Source organism: Mobula birostris, chromosome 1 (assembly GCF_030028105.1).
Source record: "Mobula birostris isolate sMobBir1 chromosome 1, sMobBir1.hap1, whole genome shotgun sequence".
Taxonomy (NCBI): Eukaryota; Metazoa; Chordata; class Chondrichthyes; order Myliobatiformes; family Myliobatidae; genus Mobula; species Mobula birostris.
This window is the reverse complement of record NC_092370.1, coordinates 57320167-57340637: the sequence shown is the minus strand read 5'-3', so window position 1 is coordinate 57340637 and position 20471 is coordinate 57320167. Positions and strand designations below refer to the sequence as shown.

General features: G+C 42.0%; 1 protein-coding gene across 3 annotated transcripts in view; it reads left to right on the top strand.

The window, feature by feature from the left end:
- The window catches only part of tatdn1 (TatD DNase domain containing 1), a 91564-nt gene that overhangs the window by 33259 nt on the left and 37834 nt on the right, over nt 1–20471 (top strand). For all 3 annotated transcript variants that reach the window (XM_072255539.1, XM_072255553.1, XM_072255547.1), the window contains 3 exons: nt 5987–6072; nt 10621–10661; nt 19614–19690. In XM_072255539.1, coding sequence (XP_072111640.1) covers nt 5987–6072; nt 10621–10661; nt 19614–19690 — 204 coding nt within the window. The remainder of the gene's footprint in view (nt 1–5986; nt 6073–10620; nt 10662–19613; nt 19691–20471) is intronic.

The window sequence follows — 20471 nt, the reverse complement described above, 5'->3', positions numbered from 1 at the left end:
AATACTCACTCTCTCCACTTCTGATCTCTTGTGAAGATTGGTTTGTGTTCCATTCTCTTACCCTCTCTGAAGTCCATAATCAGCTCTTCGGTCTTGCTGACCTTGAGTGCAAGGTTGTTGCTATGACACCGCTCAACTAGCTGATATATCTCACTCCTGTACACCCTCTCGTCACCATCTGAGATTCTGCCAACAATGGTTGTATCATCAGCAAATTTATGGATGGCATTTGAGCTATGCCTAGCCACACAGTCATGTACAATTCTATGACTACATTTTTACATTTTATCTTTGCCTATGAATTATGAAACATTAATTGGACCCTATTAATTCACTCTGTGCAAAATGTCTGAAACAATTTTAAGGCAAGGTACCTACTGCATAATCGCAAGGTGTTTTTATCGTTACCCTCCCCACCTTACCTGAAAATAGAAAATATCAGATAAGTCCTGGGCAATCTTTTTCTATCCAGTGGTCCCTCCATACCAGATGGTGATGTAACCAGTTAGAATGCTCTCCACAGTATATCTATAGAAATTTGCATGTGTTTTTGGTGACATACCAAGTCCCCGCAAACTCCTAATGAAATGAAGCTGCTTTTGTGCTTCCTTTGTAATTGCATCAGTACTTTGGGCCCAGGATAGATATTCAGAGATGTTGACACCCAGAAACTTGAATCTGCTCACCATTTCCATTGCTGATCCCTCGATGAGGACTGGTGTGTGTTCCGACGACTTCCCTTTCCTGAAGTCCACAATCATTTCCCTAGTCTTATTGACGTTGAATGCAAGATTGTTGTTGCAGAACCACCCAAACAGCTGATGTATCTCTCTTCTGTATGGCTCCTTGTCACCATTTGAAATTCTGCCAACAATAGTTGTGCCATTGGCAAATATATATATTATGCCCTGGTTAAGAATTTTACTGCTATGCTGGAGGTATTTTATTTTTATTATTTCTGTAAGAGCACTCTGTTCTGCTTTTAACATGTTTGGGTTTGAGCTAAAGATAAGGGGCTATGTTGTTCAAGTTAGGAATTTTGCGTCGGCCAATCAGGATGGTGGAATTAAAGGAAGGTTCTAGAGAATACTAGGCGGGGAGGTTTTTGCGTGGTTGAAGTCTTTTTCGTGGGAGCTGGGAAAAGATGGAAGGGAAGATGGCTGAAGATGCCATCCCTGTTGCACAGGGTGCTTTGTGCAGATGAGTGGCTTCAAGGAGGAAGGACAATTCTCCCGTGGGGGAGCTCATTTGTCCAAGATGGATTTTGAGCAACGTTACGAAAGTGTGTGCTTTCATGCAGACCGTGGGTCCAGCATGCGAGTTAAAGACAACTTCAAGATGAGCTCCAACTTATGTGCACATTTGGACTGGGTTAACTGTAATAGAAACATAGAAAACTTACAGCACAATACGGGCCCTTCGGCGGACAAAGCTGTGCCAAACATGTCCCTACCTTCGAACTACCTAGGCTTTACCTATAACCCTCTATTTTTCTAAGCTCCATGTAGCCATCCAGGAGACTCTTAAAAGACCCTATCGTTTCTGCCTCTACCACTGCCGCCAGCAGCCCATTCCATGCACTCACCACTCTCTGCAGGGGAGAAAAACTTACCCTTGGCATCTCCTCTGTACCTGCTTCCAAGCACCTTAAAACTATGCCCTCTCATGCTAGCCATTTCAGCCCTGGGGAAAAGCCTCTTGACTATCCACACGATCAATGCCTCTCATTATCTTGTACACATGGATCAGGTCACCTCTCATTCTCTGTTGCTCCAAGGAGAAAAGGCTGAGTTCACTCAATCTATTCTCATAAGGCATGCTCCCCAATCCAGGCAACATCCTTGTAAATCTCCTCTGCACCCTTTCTATGGTTTCCACATCCTTCCTGTAGTGAGATGACCAGAATTGAGCACAGAACTCCAAGTGGGGTCTGACCAGCGTCCTGTATAGCTGCAACGTTACCTCTCGGCTCTTAAACTCAATCCCACGATTGATGAAGGTCAATGCACTGTATGCCTTCTTAACCAACCTGAGTAGCAGCTTTGAATGTCCTATGGACTCGGACCCCAAGATCCCTCTGATCCTCTACACTGCCAAGAGTCTTACCATTAACACTATATTCTGCCATCATATTTGACCTACCAAAATCAACCACCTCACACTTATCTGGGTTGAAATCCATCTGCCACTTTTCAGCCCAGTTTTTCATCCTATCAATGTCCCATTGTAACCTCCAACAGCCCTCCACACTATCCACAACACTCCCAACCTTTGTGTCATCAGCAAATCCACTTCCTCATCCGGAGTAGGGGTCCCAGAACAGATCCCTGAGGCACACCACTGGACACCGGCCTCCATGCAGAATATGACCCGTCTACAACTACTCTTTGCCTTCTGTGGGCAAGCCAGTTCTGGATCCACAAGGCAATATCTCCTTGGATCCCATGCCTCCTTACTTTCTCAATAAACTTTGCATGGGGTACCTTATCAAATGTCTTGCTGAAATCCATACACACTACCTCTATGGCTCTACCTTCATCAATGTGTTTAGTCACATCCTCAAAAAATTCAATCAGGCTCGGAAGGCACGACCTGCCTTTGACAAAGCTATGCTGACTACTCCTAATCATATTATGCCTCCCCAAATGATCATAAATCCTGCCTCTCAGGATCTTCTCCATCACCCTACCAACCACTGAAGTAAGACTCATTGGCCTATAATTTCCTGGGCTATCCCTACTCCCTTTCTTGAATAAGAGAACAACATCCGTAACCCTCCAATCCTCTGGAACCTATCCCATCCTCATTGATGATGCAAAGATCATTGCCAGAGGCTCAGCAATCTCCTCCCTCGCTTCTCACAGTAGCCTGGGGTACATCCCGTCTGGTCCCAGTGACTTATCCAACTTGATGCTTTCCAAAATCTCCAGCACATCCTCTTCCTTAATATCTACATGCTCAAGCTTTTCAGTCCACTGCAACTCATCCCTACAATTGCCAAGATCCTTTTCCATAGTGAATACCGAAGCGAAGTATTCATTAAGTACCTTTGCTATTTCCTCCTGTTCCATACACACTTTTCCACTGTCACTTGATTGGTCCTATTCTGTCATGTCTTATCCTCTTGCTCTTGACGTACTTGTAGAATGCCTTGGGGTTTTCCTTAATCCTGTCTGCCAAGGCCTTCTCAGGGCCCCTTCTGGCTCTCCTAATTTCATTCTTAAGCTCCTTCCTGCTAGCCTTATAATCTTCAAGATTCCTATCATTACCTAGTTTTTTGAACCTTTCGTAAGCTCTTCTTTTCTTCTTGACTAGATTTACAACAGCTTTGTACACCACGGATCTTGTACCCTACCATCCTTTCCATGTCCCATTAGAACGTACCTGCTCAGAACCCCATGCAAATATGCCCTGAACATTTGCCACATTTCTTCCGCACATTTCCCTGAGAACATCTGTTTCCAACTTGTGCTTCCAAGTTCCTGCCTGATAGCCTCATATTTCCCCTTACTCCAATAAAACATTTCCCTAACTTGTCTGTTCCCATTCTTCTCCAATGCTATGGTAAAGGAGATAGAATTGTGATCACTATCTCCAAAATGCTCTCTTACTTGAGAGACCTGACACTTGACCAGGTTCATTTCCCAATACCAGATCAAGTACAGGCTCTTGTTTTGTAGGCTTATCTACATGTTGTGTCAGGAAGCGATCCTGAACACTCCTAACAAACTCCACCCCATCTAAACCCCTTGCTCTCGGAAGATGCCAATCAGTATGGGGGAAATTAAAATCTCCCACCACGACACTTATTATTACACCTTTACAGAATCTGTCTCCCTATCTGCTCCTTGATGTCCCTGTTACTATTGGGTGGTCTATAATAAACACCTAGTAGAGTTATTGACCCCTTCCTGTTCCTAACTTCCACCCACAGAGACTCGGTAGACAATCCCTCTATGACTTCCTCCTTTTCTGCAGCCGTGACACTACCTCTGATCAGCAGTGCCACGCCCCCACCTCTTTTGCCTCCCTCCCTGTCTGAAAGATCTAAAACCTGGCATGCTAAGTAACCATTCCTGCCCTTGAGCCATCCAAGATTCGGGAGCTTAGTACTGATGAGTACCCATATTATTACCTGTCATTGAAGCTGGAATTTTCGGAAGCAGATGACGGAGTATTGACACACCAGTGTTGGTCTGCCCACATCTGATTACAAAGGATGGAACTTCCATTCTAGTGGAAACAAATACTGCCATTGTGAAAAGGCTCAAGGGAGCGTGCAAAGTGAGAAATGGAGAGAACTTTTTGAAAACTTCGTCCATTCACCCTGTGTTCAAAGCTGCTTTTGAGAAGGTGCAGGTTCCTCCTAAGCAGGATGATGAGCAGAAACAAGGAACTGTCTGGTACACCCAGTCTATACCTGTCATGTTATGTTCTGGAGGAGTAGCTTTGATGACAGGAACCCCCAAATTTCCCGGAATGTCCAAGGAATGGAAAAGGAGATTATACTGGAATGCTAAGTGATTATACTGATGATTATACTTATGGGATGATTATGCTGACAAGTAGAAAACTCCTTGGTTACTCCAGAAGTACTTGCCACACTATTGGAGTGACCGAGGACGCCCCTTTCCGAAACGTCTCACAGATTAGCACCAGGGGAGGTTGAAAATGTTTGGAGCACCTGCTTAGACCGATGGAAGTTAAATTCAGTCGTGGAGCATGACGACGTAACTATTTTTGGCGAGGGAGAGCGTAATGCCCTGTTTAAGATTTTTACTGCTATGCTGTAGGTATTCATTTTAGCAGTTCTGTAAGAACCGTCTGATAGGCTTTTAGCATGTTTGGGCTTGGGCTAAAGATACGGAGCTATGTTGTTCAACTTGGAAATGTTGTGTCAGCAAATCAGGAATTGGGAGATGGTTCTAGGGAATGCTGGACGGAAAGGTTTTTGTGATTGACACTGTTATGGGTCTAAGTCTTTTTCACGGGATAAAACTGAGAAATCTCCTTTATTAAAACCAAACATACAAGCTACAGATGTTACAGAGTAAAGCCTAGAGGATATTATTATTACTTGGTGCATCAAATACATTCTTTATCGTGTTAAATTAACATTTGGCTTACATTTTAATTAATATTTTCAATTTTAAGCAAATAAAACTCTGAAATACAAAGCATTTTGAGGATCATTTGCTCAGCAGCAAGAAAAAGTATTTATATGGGATGAATGAAATGCTCTTAATTTTTCATTGTAACATAAAAGATGTTGATTTCAATTGTTTTCCCTGTGTAACGTACAAAAGCCAAACATTGATTCAGCTTAAGTATTTGTGATTGGGGATCTCAATCTCATTTATTCCACGAATGGGACAGAGAGTGAAAGGACAGTACTTTTTAACTTTTGAAATTATTTCCTGAAATCCTAGAGTACATTCACTTTCAACACTCACAACACACTGGAGGAACTCAGCAGGTCGGAAAAGATAGGTCGACGTTCCAGTCCGGAACCCTTTGTCAGGACTGTAGAGGGAAGGGGCAGAGGCCCTGTAAAGAAAGTGGGGGGAAGGTGGGGAGGAGAAGGCTGGTAGGTTCCAGGTGAAAAACAGTAAGGGGAAAGATAAAGGGGTGGGGGAAGGGAGGCAGGGAGGTGATAGGCAGGAAAGGTGAAGAAAGAGTAGGGGGAAAACACAATGGGTAGTAGAAGGAGGCGGAACCATGAGGGAGGTGATAGGCAGCTGGGGGAGGGGGCAGAGTGACATCGGGGGGGGAGGGAATTACTGGAAGCTGGAGAATTCTATGTTCATACCAAGGGGCTGGAGACAACCTAGACGGTATATGAGGTGTTTCTCCTCCAACCTGAGTTTAGTACGTTCACTTTAGTATATCAACAAGAAATAGCTAACGTTAAGATTGAATAAACTGAGGTTCTTTTGAACTTTTTAAATTTGTAACAAAACAATAAGGCTATACTTTTTTCTTTCAGATACTTTGAAAAGCAATTTGACCTGGCAGAAGCAACTAAATTACCCATGTTTCTACACTGCAGAAATTCATCTGCGGAATTTTTAGGTATGATTGGAAAAATCAAAGTAAGATTTCTTTGATATTACTGTTCTTTGATAGATAGATACACCATGTTTATACATTTAAACCCTGGCAAGAATACACTTTCTGTCCATGTCTAATTACTCTATGTGCTTTACAAGGTAATTACATATTTTGGGTTTGAAGAAAAAGCTGGCACCTTTTCTGAAAAACATTACTGCACTTGTTGAATTTTGTTACTGGCAGAATTCATGGTTATCTTGTTCTTGTCAGTCCATAGTAATTGAGTTAATTTTCACAATTTGCTATGATGATATTTGAATTCATAATTACTGAGCTATACTCCAAGAGTACGATGAGCAAGCTCATTTTTTCATCCATGCAAAATTGCCATATTTTAAATTTTCCAAATACAGTTGTTATGTTCCAAACTTATAAAATATCTTCCAAAAGTTGTTAGTCTTTGTCAGATTACTCTATTTTTGCACTGGCAGTACAAATTCGGAGTTGGCATGATCATAGATGTGATTCCTTATTTTTTGAATTGTTGTTATGATTCTTGTCTCTCTGGTTCTTTTTCTGTGTTTCTTTGTATCTTTTTGAGTAGTCATTCTTTTGGAATGGCTGAGAATTTATTATAAACCATCAAAATGCTGTGATACCATACACCACACTTCGGTGGGAGAGGAATAGGAAAATTGAAAAGCTATAAGGATCTAAGTAAACCGGGCAGGAAACTATCACTGTCCAATTAGATAAAGGGGAGAAATATAGGGATAGAGTCTAAACAGCTTTTTGTTTAATACTATTGAAACCTGAAGGAAATGTGAAATTTTCAATGCCCATGAGTTAATTGGGTAGTAAATAACATTTATCGAATCAAAGACCAACACAATGAGACATTCCTGGTTTGTATCTTCCAAGCAAGCACAAGAATGTCGGACCATTTCATTTATTTGAATGATGAATCACTGTACCATTTTTGTACAGTGGACTGGTGCTGTCAAATAACATAGATTCATAGAGTCATACAACATGGAAACAGCATTTGGTCAGACTGATCCATGCCAACGAAGATGACCATCCAAGTTAATCCCATTTGTCTGTATGTGGACCATAAACTTATAAACCTTTCCTATCCCTGTACCTGTGCAACCGTATTTTAAAAGTTGTTATTGTGCCTGCCTCAACTACTTCCTCTGGCAGCTCATCCACATGTATCACCTTCAATTTCTAACAAAAAATGCCAGTCAAGCTCCTGTTAAATCTTTCCCCCCTTGCCTTGAATCTATGTCTCTACTTCTTGATTCCCCTGTTGGCCATTCATCAATGAAACTAGGTTAGGAAACTCACTATGCAACTCTTAATTAACCGTAGCTTGCACGTTATTGTGTCTACCCAAACAACAACGTAACTATTTTGACCCCAAGCCAACAGCTTAGACCATGAATTCTACTGTTCTCCCTGTACCAATACTCATTCAGACCACTTGCCCAAATTATAATACCAAAATGGGACGGGGTCTCCCATTGGCCAGATGATCGATCCTTCTTCCAGCCCCTGGCATGGGTTATCTTCCTTGAGATGGTGAATCTCTGATAGAAGTTACCACTATCTTGTATCCGAAAACCTCTGCTTTTATGTTCATTCCTTACTAGTTCAAATGTTACATTTCAATGTCATTGGCTATGGGTCATCCAAGCCAGCATCAGTTTATTGCCTTACTTCTGTAAGTGAGAACTGACATTGCTAATTTATGGCTCTCTGTTCTCAATCAGTAATCAACTCGAATCACACAGGCAGACACAGACCCCAACATTCAGAAACTTGCATGTTATGTTCAACCAAAGAACACTTCACAAATAACTTCTTATTTGGAAATGATCTCAAGTTCTGCAGATTACCTAGGGCATCATTGTGTCCACTTAAAAACTTAATCAAGCCAAGCAACTTCAGTCCACGAAATGGAGGATGTAGAGCAATGGCTGCCTGCATATCCATCAACATCATGGCAAGAACAGAGGCAATTAGTTTGTTTGCTTCCACTGTCCTTGATCCATTCAAGTTTTTTGTTCCTTCCATAATTTAATTCCTCCATGGCCAACACCTCTGCTCTGTGTGGAGAAGAAAAGATTTGAGTGCATTCTCTCTATCTATGCCATCATGATTTTATATACTTCTTTAAAACCATAATACATAGGAGCAGAATTAGGCCATCTGGCCCATCGAGTCTGCTCCACCATTTCATCATGTCTGTTCCATTTCCCTCTCAACCATATCCCCCTGCCTTCTTCCCATAACCTTTCATGACCTAAGTAATCAAGAATTTATCAGCCTCCGATTATAATAAATGGTGGTGCAGGCTCGAAGGGCCGAATGGCCTACTCCTGCACCTATTTTCTATGTTTCTATTAAGTACACACAATGATCTGGTCTCCACAGCTGCCAATCGCAACAAATTCCACAGATTCACCACCACTGGCTAAAGAATTCCACCCCCCCCCCCCCCATCTCTGTTCTAAATGGACGTCCTTTTATTCTGAGGCTGTGCCCTCTGGTCCTACACCTCCCCACTATAGAAACCATTCTCTCCACATCTACTCTATCTAAGGCTTTCAACATTTGATAGGTTTCAGTGACATCACCCCCCCCATTCTTCTAAATTCTGTCAAGTAAAGGCCCAGAGCCATCAATAGCTCCGCGTACAATAACCCGTTCCTTCACAGAATCATTCTTGTGAACCGCCTCTGAAACCTCTCCAGCATCAGCACATCCTTTCTTAAATAATGGGCCCAAAACTGCTCATAATACTCCAAATGAAGCCCACCAGTGCCTTATGAAGACTCAGCACTCAGCATTACATCCTTGCTTTTACATTCTAGTCCTCTCCAAATGAATGCTAACATTGCACTTGCCTTCCTCACCACTGACTCATCCTGCAAATTAACCTACATGAGGACTTCCAATTCACTTTGCACCTTGGATTTTTGATTTTCTCCTTGTTTGCATGCCATCTTGGACAATGTCTCCCATCCACTACATAATGTACTGGTTGGGCACAGGAGTACATTCAGCCAGAGACTCATTCCACCGAGATGCAGCACGGAGCGTCATAGGAAGTCATTCCTGCCTGTGGCCATCAAACTTTACAACTCCTCCCTTGGAGGGTCAGGCACCCTGAGCCAATAGGCTGGTCCTGGACTTATTTCCTGGCATAATTTACATATTACTATTTAATTATTTATGGTTTTATTACTATTTAATTATTTATGGTGTAACTGTAACGAAAACCAATTTCCCCCGGGATCAATAAAGTATGACTATGTTTAGAAAGTAGTCTGTGCTTTTATTCCTTCTAGTAAGTGCATGACCATACACTTCCTGACACTGTATTCCATCTGCCATTTCTTTACCTATTCTCCTAATCTGTCTAAGTCCAGGGTACACAACCTGGGGTCCATGGCATGTAAAAGATTGGGAACTCCCAGTCTAAGTTCTGCAGCCTCCCTACTTCCTTAACACTACCTACCCCTCCACCTATCTTTATATCATCCATATAGTTGGCCACAAAGCTATTAATTCCGTCATCCAAATCAGTGACGTATAACATAAAAAGAAGTGGTCCCAACACAGATCCCTGTGGAACACCATTCGTCACTGGCAGCCAATCAGAAGAATCTCCCTTTATTCCCACTCTTTGCCACCTACCAATCAGCCAGTGGTCTATCTATGCCAGTATCTTTCCTTTAATATCATGGGATCTTATCTTGTTAAGCCTCAAATGTGGCATCTTCTCAAAGACCTTCTAAAAATCCAAGTATACTTTGTCAAAGAATTGTTCTCCTTTGTCAAAGAATTTCAATAGATTTGTCACGCAAGGTTCTTTCTTAAAGAAAACTGTGCTGAGTTTGGCCTATTTTATCAAGTGTCTCCAAGTTCTCAAAACCACATCTTTAACAATCAACTCCAACATCTTCCCAACCATTGTGGTCAGGCTAAGAGGCCTATAATTTCCTTTCATAGAATCATAGAAAATCTACAGTACACTTCCCTCGTTATCCTGCCTTTAGAATATTCCCTCTTCTTTGGGGTGTATCTATCCTTCGCCTTCTGAATTGCTCCCGAAAACTCCACCCATTGCTGCTCTGCCAGTGTCCCCTTCAAATCAACTTTGGACAGCTCTTCTCTCATACCTCTGTACTTCCCTTTACTGCACTATAATACGGCTACATCTGACTTTAGGTTCTCCCTCTCAAGTTGTAGCGTGATAACCCTTCATTTTCCTATTCCCCAAGGAAACATATCCTAACCTGTTCAACTTCTCCCTATAACTCAATTTCTCAAGTCATAGCAATGTTCTTGTAAATCTTTCCAGCACTTTCTTCAGTTTAGTAATATATTTCGGATAGCAGGTTAATCAAATCTGAACACTATACACTAGTTGCTGCCACCCCACTATTTCTACCAATGCACCATAACCTAAGACTTATATATTCAATACACTTAATGTAAAAATACATTAGACATAATCTGTAATAAAATTCTCAACAATTTCTTCTGTTTCATTTGTAGATATAGCAAAGAGAAATATGGATAGATGTGTTGGAGGCGTGGTAAGTGCTAATATATTACCCTACCTATAATGGAGAATTAGCACGATTTGTACCTGTAATGAAATCTCACATGATCTTTGTTACGCAAAATGGCCCATGAGATCCGCACAGAATCTTACTGATTTAATAAGTAAGAGGGAATCTTCAATTCACTTAAGCGAAATATACATATCAAAATGTAATGCTATGAAGTAAATTTTACATTGGCTTGTCATGTGAACTTCATCATGATCATTTGCCTCCTAGAATATAGAAACATAGAAAATAGGTGCAGGAGTAGGCCATTCGGCCCTTCGAGCCTGCTCTGCCATTTATTATGTTCATGGCTGATCATCCAACTCAGAACCCTGCACCAGCCTTCCCTCCATACCCACTGATCCCCGTAGCCACAAGGGCCATATCTAACTCCCTCTTAAATATAGCCAATGAACTGGCCTCAACTGTTTCCTGTGGCAGAGAATTCCACAGATTCACCACTCTCTGTGTGAAGAAGTTTTTCCTAATCTCAGTCCTAAAAGGCTTCCCCTTTATCCTCAAACTGTGACCCCTCGTTCTGGACTTTCCCAACATCGGGAACAATCTTCCTGCATCTAGCCTGTCCAATCCCTTTAGGATTTTATACGTTTCAATCAGATCCCCCCTCAATCTTCTAAATTCCAACGAGTACAAGCCCAGTTCATCCAGTCTTTCTTCATATGAAAGTGCTGCCATCCCAGGAATCAATCTGGTGAACCTTCTTTGTACTCCCTCTATGGCAAGGATGTCTTTCCTCAGATTAGGGGACCAAAACTGCACACAATACTCCAGATGTGGTCTCACCAAGGCCTTGTACAACTGCAGTAGTACCTCCCTGCTCCTGTACTCGAATCCTCTTGCTATAAATGCCAGCATACCATTCGCCTTTTTCACTGCCTGCTGTACCTGCATGCCCACTTTCAATGACTGGTGTATAATGACACCCAGGTCTCGTTGCACCTCCCCTTTTCCGAATCGGCCACCATTCAGAAAATAATCTGTTTTCCTATTTTTGCCACCAAAGTGGATAACTTCACATTTATCCACATTAAATTGCATCTGCCATGAATTTGCCCACTCACCCAACCTATCCAAGTCACCCTGCATCCTCTTAGCGTCCTCCTCACAGCTAACACTGCCGCCCAGCTTCGTGTCATCCGCAAACTTGGAGATGCTGCATTTAATTCCCTCATCCAAGTCATTAATATATATTGTAAACAACTGGGGTCCCAGCACTGAGCCTTGCGGTACCCCACTAGTCACTGCCTGCCATTCTGAAAAGGTCCCGTTTATTCCCACTCTTTGCTTCCTGTCTGCTAACCAATTCTCTATCCACATCAATACCTTACTCCCAATACCGTGTGCTTTAAGTTTGCACACTAATCTCCTGTGTGGGACCTTGTCAAAAGCCTTTTGAAAATCCAAATATACCACATCCACTGGTTCTCCCCTATCCACTCTACTGGTTACATCCTCAAAAAATTCTATGAGATTCGTCAGACATGATTTTCCTTTCACAAATCCATGCTGACTTTGTCTGATGATTTCACCACTTCCCAAATGTGCTGTTATCACATCTTTGATAACTGACTCCAGCAGTTTCCCCACCGCCGACGTTAGGCTAACCGGTCTATAATTCCCCGGTTTCTCTCTCCCTCCTTTTTTAAAAAGTGGGGTTACATTAGCCACCCTCCAATCCTCAGGAACTAGTCCAGAATCTAACGAGTTTTGAAAAATTATCACTAATGCATCCACTATTTCTTGGGCTACTTCCTTAAGCACTCTGGGATGCAGACCATCTGGCCCTGGGGATTTATCTGCCTTTAATCCCTTCAATTTACCTAACACCACTTCCCTACTAACATGTATTTCGCTCAGTTCCTCCATCTCATTGGACCCTCTGTCCCCTACTATTTCTGGAAGATTATTTATGTCCTCCTTACTGAAGACAGAACCAAAGTAATTATTCAATTGGTCTGCCATGTCCTTGCTCCCCATAATTAATTCACCTGTTTCTGTCTGTAGGGGACCTACATTTGTCTTTACCAGTCTTTTCCTTTTTACATATCTATAAAAGCTTTTACAGTCAGTTTTTATGTTCCCTGCCAGTTTTCTCTCATAATCTTTTTTCCCCTTCCTAATTAAGCCCTTTGTCCTCCTCTGCTGAACTCTGAATTTCTCCCACTCCTCAGGTGAGCCACTTTTTCTGGCTAATTTGTATGCTTCTTCTTTGGAATTGATACTATCCCTAATTTCTCTTGTCAGCCACGGGTGCACTATCTTCCTTGATTTATTCTTTTGCCAAACTGGGACACAAGCATCACAATGAAAGTTAGATGAACTCTTAACAAGTCCACTCTGGCAGATCACCACCTGGCATATTCTCTAGAATATGGAGCTCAGCACCATTGTCAATCCCTAATTTCACTTCACAGAACCAAGTGTGTTCATTCATAATTTAAGTGGGCATTTGAGTCAATCGCATTGGTGCATTTGGCAAATTTCCTTCCCTGAAAGGTATCTAACTTTGATAGAGCCTGATCCTGCTTTTTTTCTGCTTATCCGAGTCCATAGTTTTTACTTGCAATTCATTTTAGTAAGTAGGGAACTGTGAGGTGTTGAATTAATAGAAACAGTACATGTAACTCCATGTATTTAATTTCTGTGTATTTCCGTATTAGAATCATAGAAACATAAGGCCATAAGACATAGGAGTGAATTAGGTCATTCAGCCCATTGAGTCTGCTCCACCACTCCATCATGGCTGATCCTGGATCCCACTCCCCCTCCTTCTCACCATATCCTTTGATGCTCTGACTGATCAGGAAACAATCAACTTCCGCCTTAAATATACACACGAACTTGGCCTCCACCGCAGTCTGTGGTAGAGCATTCTACAGATTTACTACTCTCTGGCTAAAAAAATTCTTCCTTACCTCTGTCCTAAAGGGTCGCCCCTCAATTTTGAGGCTGTGTCCTCTAGTTCTGGTTACTCCTACAATAGTAAACATCCTCTCCACATCCACCCTTTCCAGTCCTTTCAACATTCATTAGGTTTCAATGAGATTCCCCCGCATTCTTCTAAATTCCAGTGAGTACGGGCCCAAAGTTGCCAAACGCTCCTCATACGCTAACCCCTTCATTACCAGGATCATCCTTGTGAACCTCCTCTGGATTCTGTCCAATGACAACACATCCTTTCTGAGATAAGGGGCCAAAAACTCTTGACAATGCTCCAAGTGCACTCTGACTAGTGTCTAATAAATCTTCAGCATTGTAAGATCTTAAGACATAGGAGCAGAATTAGGCCATTTGGCCCATTGAGTCTTAACCCCATTCAATTCTGGATTATCCTTTTCTCCCCCTTGTTTTTATATTCTTCCCCTTAAAATAAATGCCAACGTTGCATTTGCCTTCTTTACCACAGACTCAACCTGTAAATTAACTTCCTGGGAGTCTTGCACAAGGACTCCTAAGTCCCTCTGCATCTCTGAAGTTTGAACCTTCTCCCCTTGTAGATAATAGTATGCACTATTGTTCCTTTTACCAAAATGCATTATTATATATTTCCCAACACTGTATACCATCTGCCACTATTTTGCCCACTCTTCCAATTTGTCTAAGTCCCGCTATTGCTTCCTCAGCACTATCTGTCCCTCCACCTATCTTTGCATCATCTGCATACTTTGCCACAAAGCCATCAATTTCATTATCTAAGTAACTGACAAACAATGTGAAAAGCAGCGGTCCCAATACTGACCCCTGAGGAACACCACCAGTCACTGGCAGCCGACCAGAAAAGGCTGCATTTACTCTCACTCTCTGCCTCTGCTGTCCGTGCCTGTATCTGTTGAATTGCCTTTTAAACATTATGATTATATCTGCCTCCACCATCTCCTTTGGCAGTTTGCTCCAAATATTTACCATCCCATGTGGAAGTAGACCCCTCATTTCTTTTTTTAAATTTTGCCTCTCACCTTAAACCTGTGCCCTTCAACTTTAGACTCTCCAGCTCTGGGGAAAAAATTTTGACTACCCCATATGATTATTATAAACCTCTGTACTGTCAGCCCTGAGCTTCCTCTGTTCCATCGAGAATAAGCCCAGATAATCCAATCTCTTCTTATAACCATCGTCCTCTATTTCAGGCAATATCCTGGTGGATCACTTCTCCACTCTTTGCTATCACATCATCCTTGTAGTGTTGCAACATGGCAGGCAGAACTGTACACAATATACCAAGTGCAGTCTGTCACGCATAGGAACCTATGGTATGCACAAAAATTGACGTACACAAAAATTTGTTGGCACATGGCATGCAGTGCTGCCCTTCTACTCTTTAAACCCCACCCATAATAAAAAGAAACATAATGATCATCTTTACTACCAGATAAAGCAGCAAATTATTTTTTTACAACCTGAGAGCAGTGAGATGTTTTCAGAGGAAATGTCTCACACCAGCTAGATGGTTGTGAAAACACATGACGTTGGATGATACATTTTGAAATCCTCACAGATCAGGTGTACACATCAATATTGTGATAGTAAATGGTTGAATCAGTTGACATCGCTCTTGCTCTGCGTATATTTTTTCTTCTGTGGCTTGTGAGTGAATAATGGATATTCATAGAACATAGAACATAGAATAGTACAGCACAGTACAGGCCCTTCGGCCCACAATGTTGTGCCGACCCTCAAACCCTGCCTCCCATATAAGCCTCCACCTTAGATTCCTCCATATACCTGTCTAGTAGTCTCTTAAACTTCACTAGTGTATCTGCCTCCACCACTGACTCAGGCAGTGCATTCCACGCAACAACCACCCTCTGAGTAAAAAACCTTCCTCTAATATCCCTCTTGAACTTCCCACCCCTTACCTTGAAGCCATGTCCTCTTGTATTGAGCAATGGTGCCCTGGGGAAAAGGTGCTGGCTATCCACTCTATCTATTCCTCTTATTATCTTGTACACCTCTATCATGTCTCCTCTCATCCTCCTTCTCTCAAAGAGTAAAGCCCTAGCTCCCTTAATCTCTGCTCATAATGCATACTTTCTAACCAGGCAGCATCCTGGTAAATCTCCTCTGTACCCTTTCCAATCCTTCCACATCCTTCCTATAGAGAGGTGCCCAGAACTGGACACAGTACTCCAAGTGTGGCCTAACCAGAGTTTTATAGAGCTGCATCATTACATCGCGACTCTTAAGCTGTATCCTTCAACTTATGAAAGCTAACACCGCATAAGCTTTCTTAACTACCCTATCCACCTGTGAGGCAACTTTCAGGGATCTGTGGACATGTACCCCCAGATCCCTCTGCTCCTCCACACTACAAGTATCCTGCCATTTACTTTGTACTCTGTCTTGGAGTTTGTCCTTCCAAGGTGTACCACCTCACACTTCTCCGGGTTGAACTCCATCTGCCACTTCTCAGCCCACTTCTGCATCCTATCAATGTCTCTCTGCAATCTTTGACAATCCTCTACACTATCTACAACACCACCAACCTTTGTGTCGTCTGCAAACTTGCCAACCCACCCTTCTACCCCCACATCCAGGTTGTTAATAAAAATCACGAAAAGTAGAGGTCCCAGAACAGATCCTTGTGGGACACCACTAGTCACAATCCTCCAATCTGACTGTACTCCCTCTACCACCACCCTCTGCCTTCTGCAGGCAAGCCAATTCTGAATCCACCTGGCCAAACTTCCCTGGATCCCATGCCTTCTAACTTTCTGAATAAGCCTACCGTGTGGAACCTTGTCAAATGCCTTACTAAAATCCATATAGATCACATCCACTGCACTACCCTCGTCTATATGCCTGGTCACCTCCTCAAAGAACTCTATCAGGCTTGTTAGACACGATCTGCCCTTCACAAAGCCATGCTGACTGTCCCTGATCAGACCATGATTCTCTAAATGCCTATAGATCCTATCTCTAAGAATCTTTTCCAACAGCTTTCCCACCACAGACGTAAGGCTCACTGGTCTATAATTACCCGGACTATCCCTACTACCTTTTTTGAACAAGGGAACAACATTCGCCTCCCTCCAATCCTCCGGTACCATTCCCGTGGACAACGCGGACATAAAGATCCTAGCCAGAGGCTCAGCAATCTTTTCTCTTGCCTCGTGGAGCAGCCTGGGGAGTATTCCGTCAGGCCCTGGGGACTTATCTGTCCTAATGTATTTTAACAACTCCAAAACCTCCTCTCCCTTAATATCAACATGCTCCAGAACATCAACCTCACTCATATTGTCCTCACCATCATCAAGTTCCCTCTCATTGGTGAATACCGAAGAGAAGTATTCATTGAGGGCCTCGCTCACTTCCACAGCCTCCAGGCACATCTTCCCACCTTTATCTCTAATGGGTCCTACCTTCACTCCTGTCATCCTTTTTTTCTTCACATAATTGAAGAATGCCTTGGGGTTTTCCTTTACCTTTCTCATGCCCCCTTGCTCTTCTCAGCCCCTTCTTAAGCTTCTTTCTTGTTTCCCTATATTCCTCAATAGACCCATCTGATCCTTGCTTCCTAAACCTCATGTATGCTGCCTTCTTCCACCTGACTAGATTTTCCACCTCACTTGTCACCCATGTTTCTTTCACCCTACCATTCTTTATCTTCCTCACCGGGACAAATTTATCCCTTACATCCCGCAAGAGATCTCTAAACATCAACCACATGTCCATAGTACATTTCCCTGCAAAAACATCATCCCAATTCACGCCCATAAGTTCTAGCCTTATATCCTCATAATTTGCCTTACCCACCCTTTCTGTAGCTGTAATAGTATCCCTGACCAGTAATGCCACCCCTCCTCCCCTTTTTCCGCCCTCTCTATCCCTTTTAAAGCACTGAAATCCAGGAATATTGAGAATCCATTCCTGCCCTGGTGCCAGCCAAGTCTCTGTAATGGCCACTACATCATAATTCCATGTATGTATCCAAGCTCTCAGTTCATCACCTTTGTTCCTGATGCTTCTTGCATTGAGGTACACACATTTCAGCCCTTCTACCTTACTGTCTTTACACAGTTTATTCTGCTTCTCTTTCCTCAAAGCCTCTCTGTATGTTAGATCTGGCTTTACTCCATGCACTTCTTTCACTGCTCTATCGCTCTGGGTCCCATCCCCCTCGCAAATTAGTTTAAACCCTCCTGAACCATGCTAGCAAACCTACCTGCAAGGATATTGCTCCCCCTCGAGTTCAGGTGCAACCCATCCAATCTGTACAGGTCCCACCTTCCCCAGAAGAGATCCCAATGATCTAAAAATCTAAAACCCTGCTCCCTGCACCAACTCCTCAGCCACGCATTCAACTGCCATCTCCTCCAATTCTTACCATCTCTGTCACGTAGCACTGGCAGCAATCCTGAGAACGTCACCCTTGAGGTCCTATTCTTCAGCCTTCTGCCTAATTCCCGAAACTCACACTTCAGGACCTCATCCCTCTTCCTGCCTATGTCATTGGTCCCAACATGTATCACAACTTCTGGTTACTTCCCCTCTCGTACCAGGATATTGTGCACCCGGTCAGAGACATCCCGGACCCTGGCCCCCGGGAGGCAACAAACCATGCGGGTGTCCTTCTCACGTCCACAAAATCTCCTGTCTGCTCCCCTGACTATAGAGTCTCCAATGACGACAGCTCTCCTCTTCTCCGTCCCACGCTTCTGCACCACAGGGTCAGACTCAGTGCTGGAGGCCCTGCCACCGTGGCTCACACCTGGTCGGTCGTCCCCGCCAACAGTATCCAGGACGGTAAACTTATTATTCAGGGGAATGGCTACAGGGGTGCTCTGCACTACCTGTCTGCTCACCTTCGCTTTCCCCCCTCTGACTGTCACCCAACGACCTGCTTCCGACAGCCTAGGTGTGACTACCTCCCTGTAGCTCTCATCTATGACTGCCTCGTTCTCCCTTCAGTGATGATAATGGCAAATATTGTGTGCACTGTAGCACCTCCATGAATATTTTTTCACAATAAACATTTATATTAGAAAAACTATGTTTTAAGATCATCGGTGAGATATTTTTAAGTTATGTTTACCTTTTCCATTCTATCTTGTTCACAACACTATATTCTGAGGTACAATAACAATTTAGAAATGATGTTATTTTTTTATTGCCTCTTTTAAAGATTAATAACAACTTTTGAACGGGTTTTCTAAAATGCTTCATTTATTTCAATCTGTCTCTTATACTTTTACTGATTTAATATTCCTATAATTCGGAGTAAAGCAATGAAAAAGCAACAGGACTCAACCTTTTTTTCCTTTTAAAATGTCTATGATTATTGTTACTAATTCATTCATCAATAATAATCTCTCCATTGCGCACAAGATTTTTTTTTGATTATTGCCAATTTGGGCACATGTTCCTAAAAAGGTTTGCCATTCCTGGTCTAACCAGTGTTTTGTACACTGTAAAATAGCATCCAACTCTAATGCCCAATTCCCTTGCTTATAAAGACCTTGAAATCTCTAAAGAAGAACATTCCTTTCTCGTCATCCTAATGACCTGCTTCCTCTACTGAGGAGCTATAGGTATGCAGCCCAAGATTTTTGATCATCATTCCTCCTAAAATCCCTGTCATTTATTCTATGCCAAAATTCGACTTCCCAAAATGTTAATCTTTTATTGTCTTTTCTTTCTTTTAATCTCACTGTCTGTAATTTCTGCCTTGCTTTCTCATTTTAAACATTCTTGAAGGTCTTATTGATAACCTGTGCAACCTAATCAAAGCTTGAATTTTGCTTCTGGTAATGCGATCTTGGTGTGCTACCTGTATCTGTAAGGGTGGATTCAGACTAACACACTCACACTTGTGCATGGTCTCTATCCTACTTGAAAATAATTATCACTTGATAAAGCCTGGAAATAGGGGTTAGTGTATTTTAGAAGTGACTTATTAATTTCACTTAATTATTTTAGGTGCATTCTTTTGATGGCACAAAAGAAGAAGCTGCTGCTTTTCTAGAAATGGGCCTCTATATTGGAATAAATGGCTGGTAAATTTGAGTGGTACTATGAACTTGTAAATATTTGTAATTTTTTCTCATCTTGTTAGAAGCTAAAAAGGTCTGTATTTTAAACAGTTTTATTCATCGTTCTTTTGTTTTCAGTATTAATATTTTTGTGGTCTAATATTCCTGTAATCCAGAGTTTTTGACATTTGTATGTTCTACCAAGCAAAGCATAAATATCTCTACTCTATCTCTACAATGTGATTATAGCTATTTTCATAACTAGATCATTAAATATTAATGATTATCCCCATATATCTAAAATCATACTAAAAAGACAGCAATTTAAATTGTAAACCAATTCCAACAGATTCCAGCAAGAACATTTTTGAATTGACATTTGACGGAGTGAATTTTGGAGTCATGTACATGAAGGCCGAAAGAGCCAATGGATTATGACACTGGAGATGCTAATGAACCAGTTTACTAGAGGAAAACCATTTTACCAGGCTACTGTAGTTGAAAGGTCGATGGGAAATGATGTAGTAAGCAGTAATTTTGAAGAAGACTGATAGAAATTTGTTTTGAGACAATGAACATAATTCTGACTGAGGTTATGTTTGGGTTTGAAAGGGGCAAAAACTAATGGATTCTTTGAGAAATGACAAGCAGCAGTACTTACTAATATCATCAATATTTACTAAAATGTCAGTTTTTCACCAATATATATAATTAAAACTTCGGTGAAAAGTAGAGAGCTGTATTGTAAAGTGTGTAGCTAGACAATGAAAGTGAATGCAGAGGAAAGTACACCAATTGGGTAAAG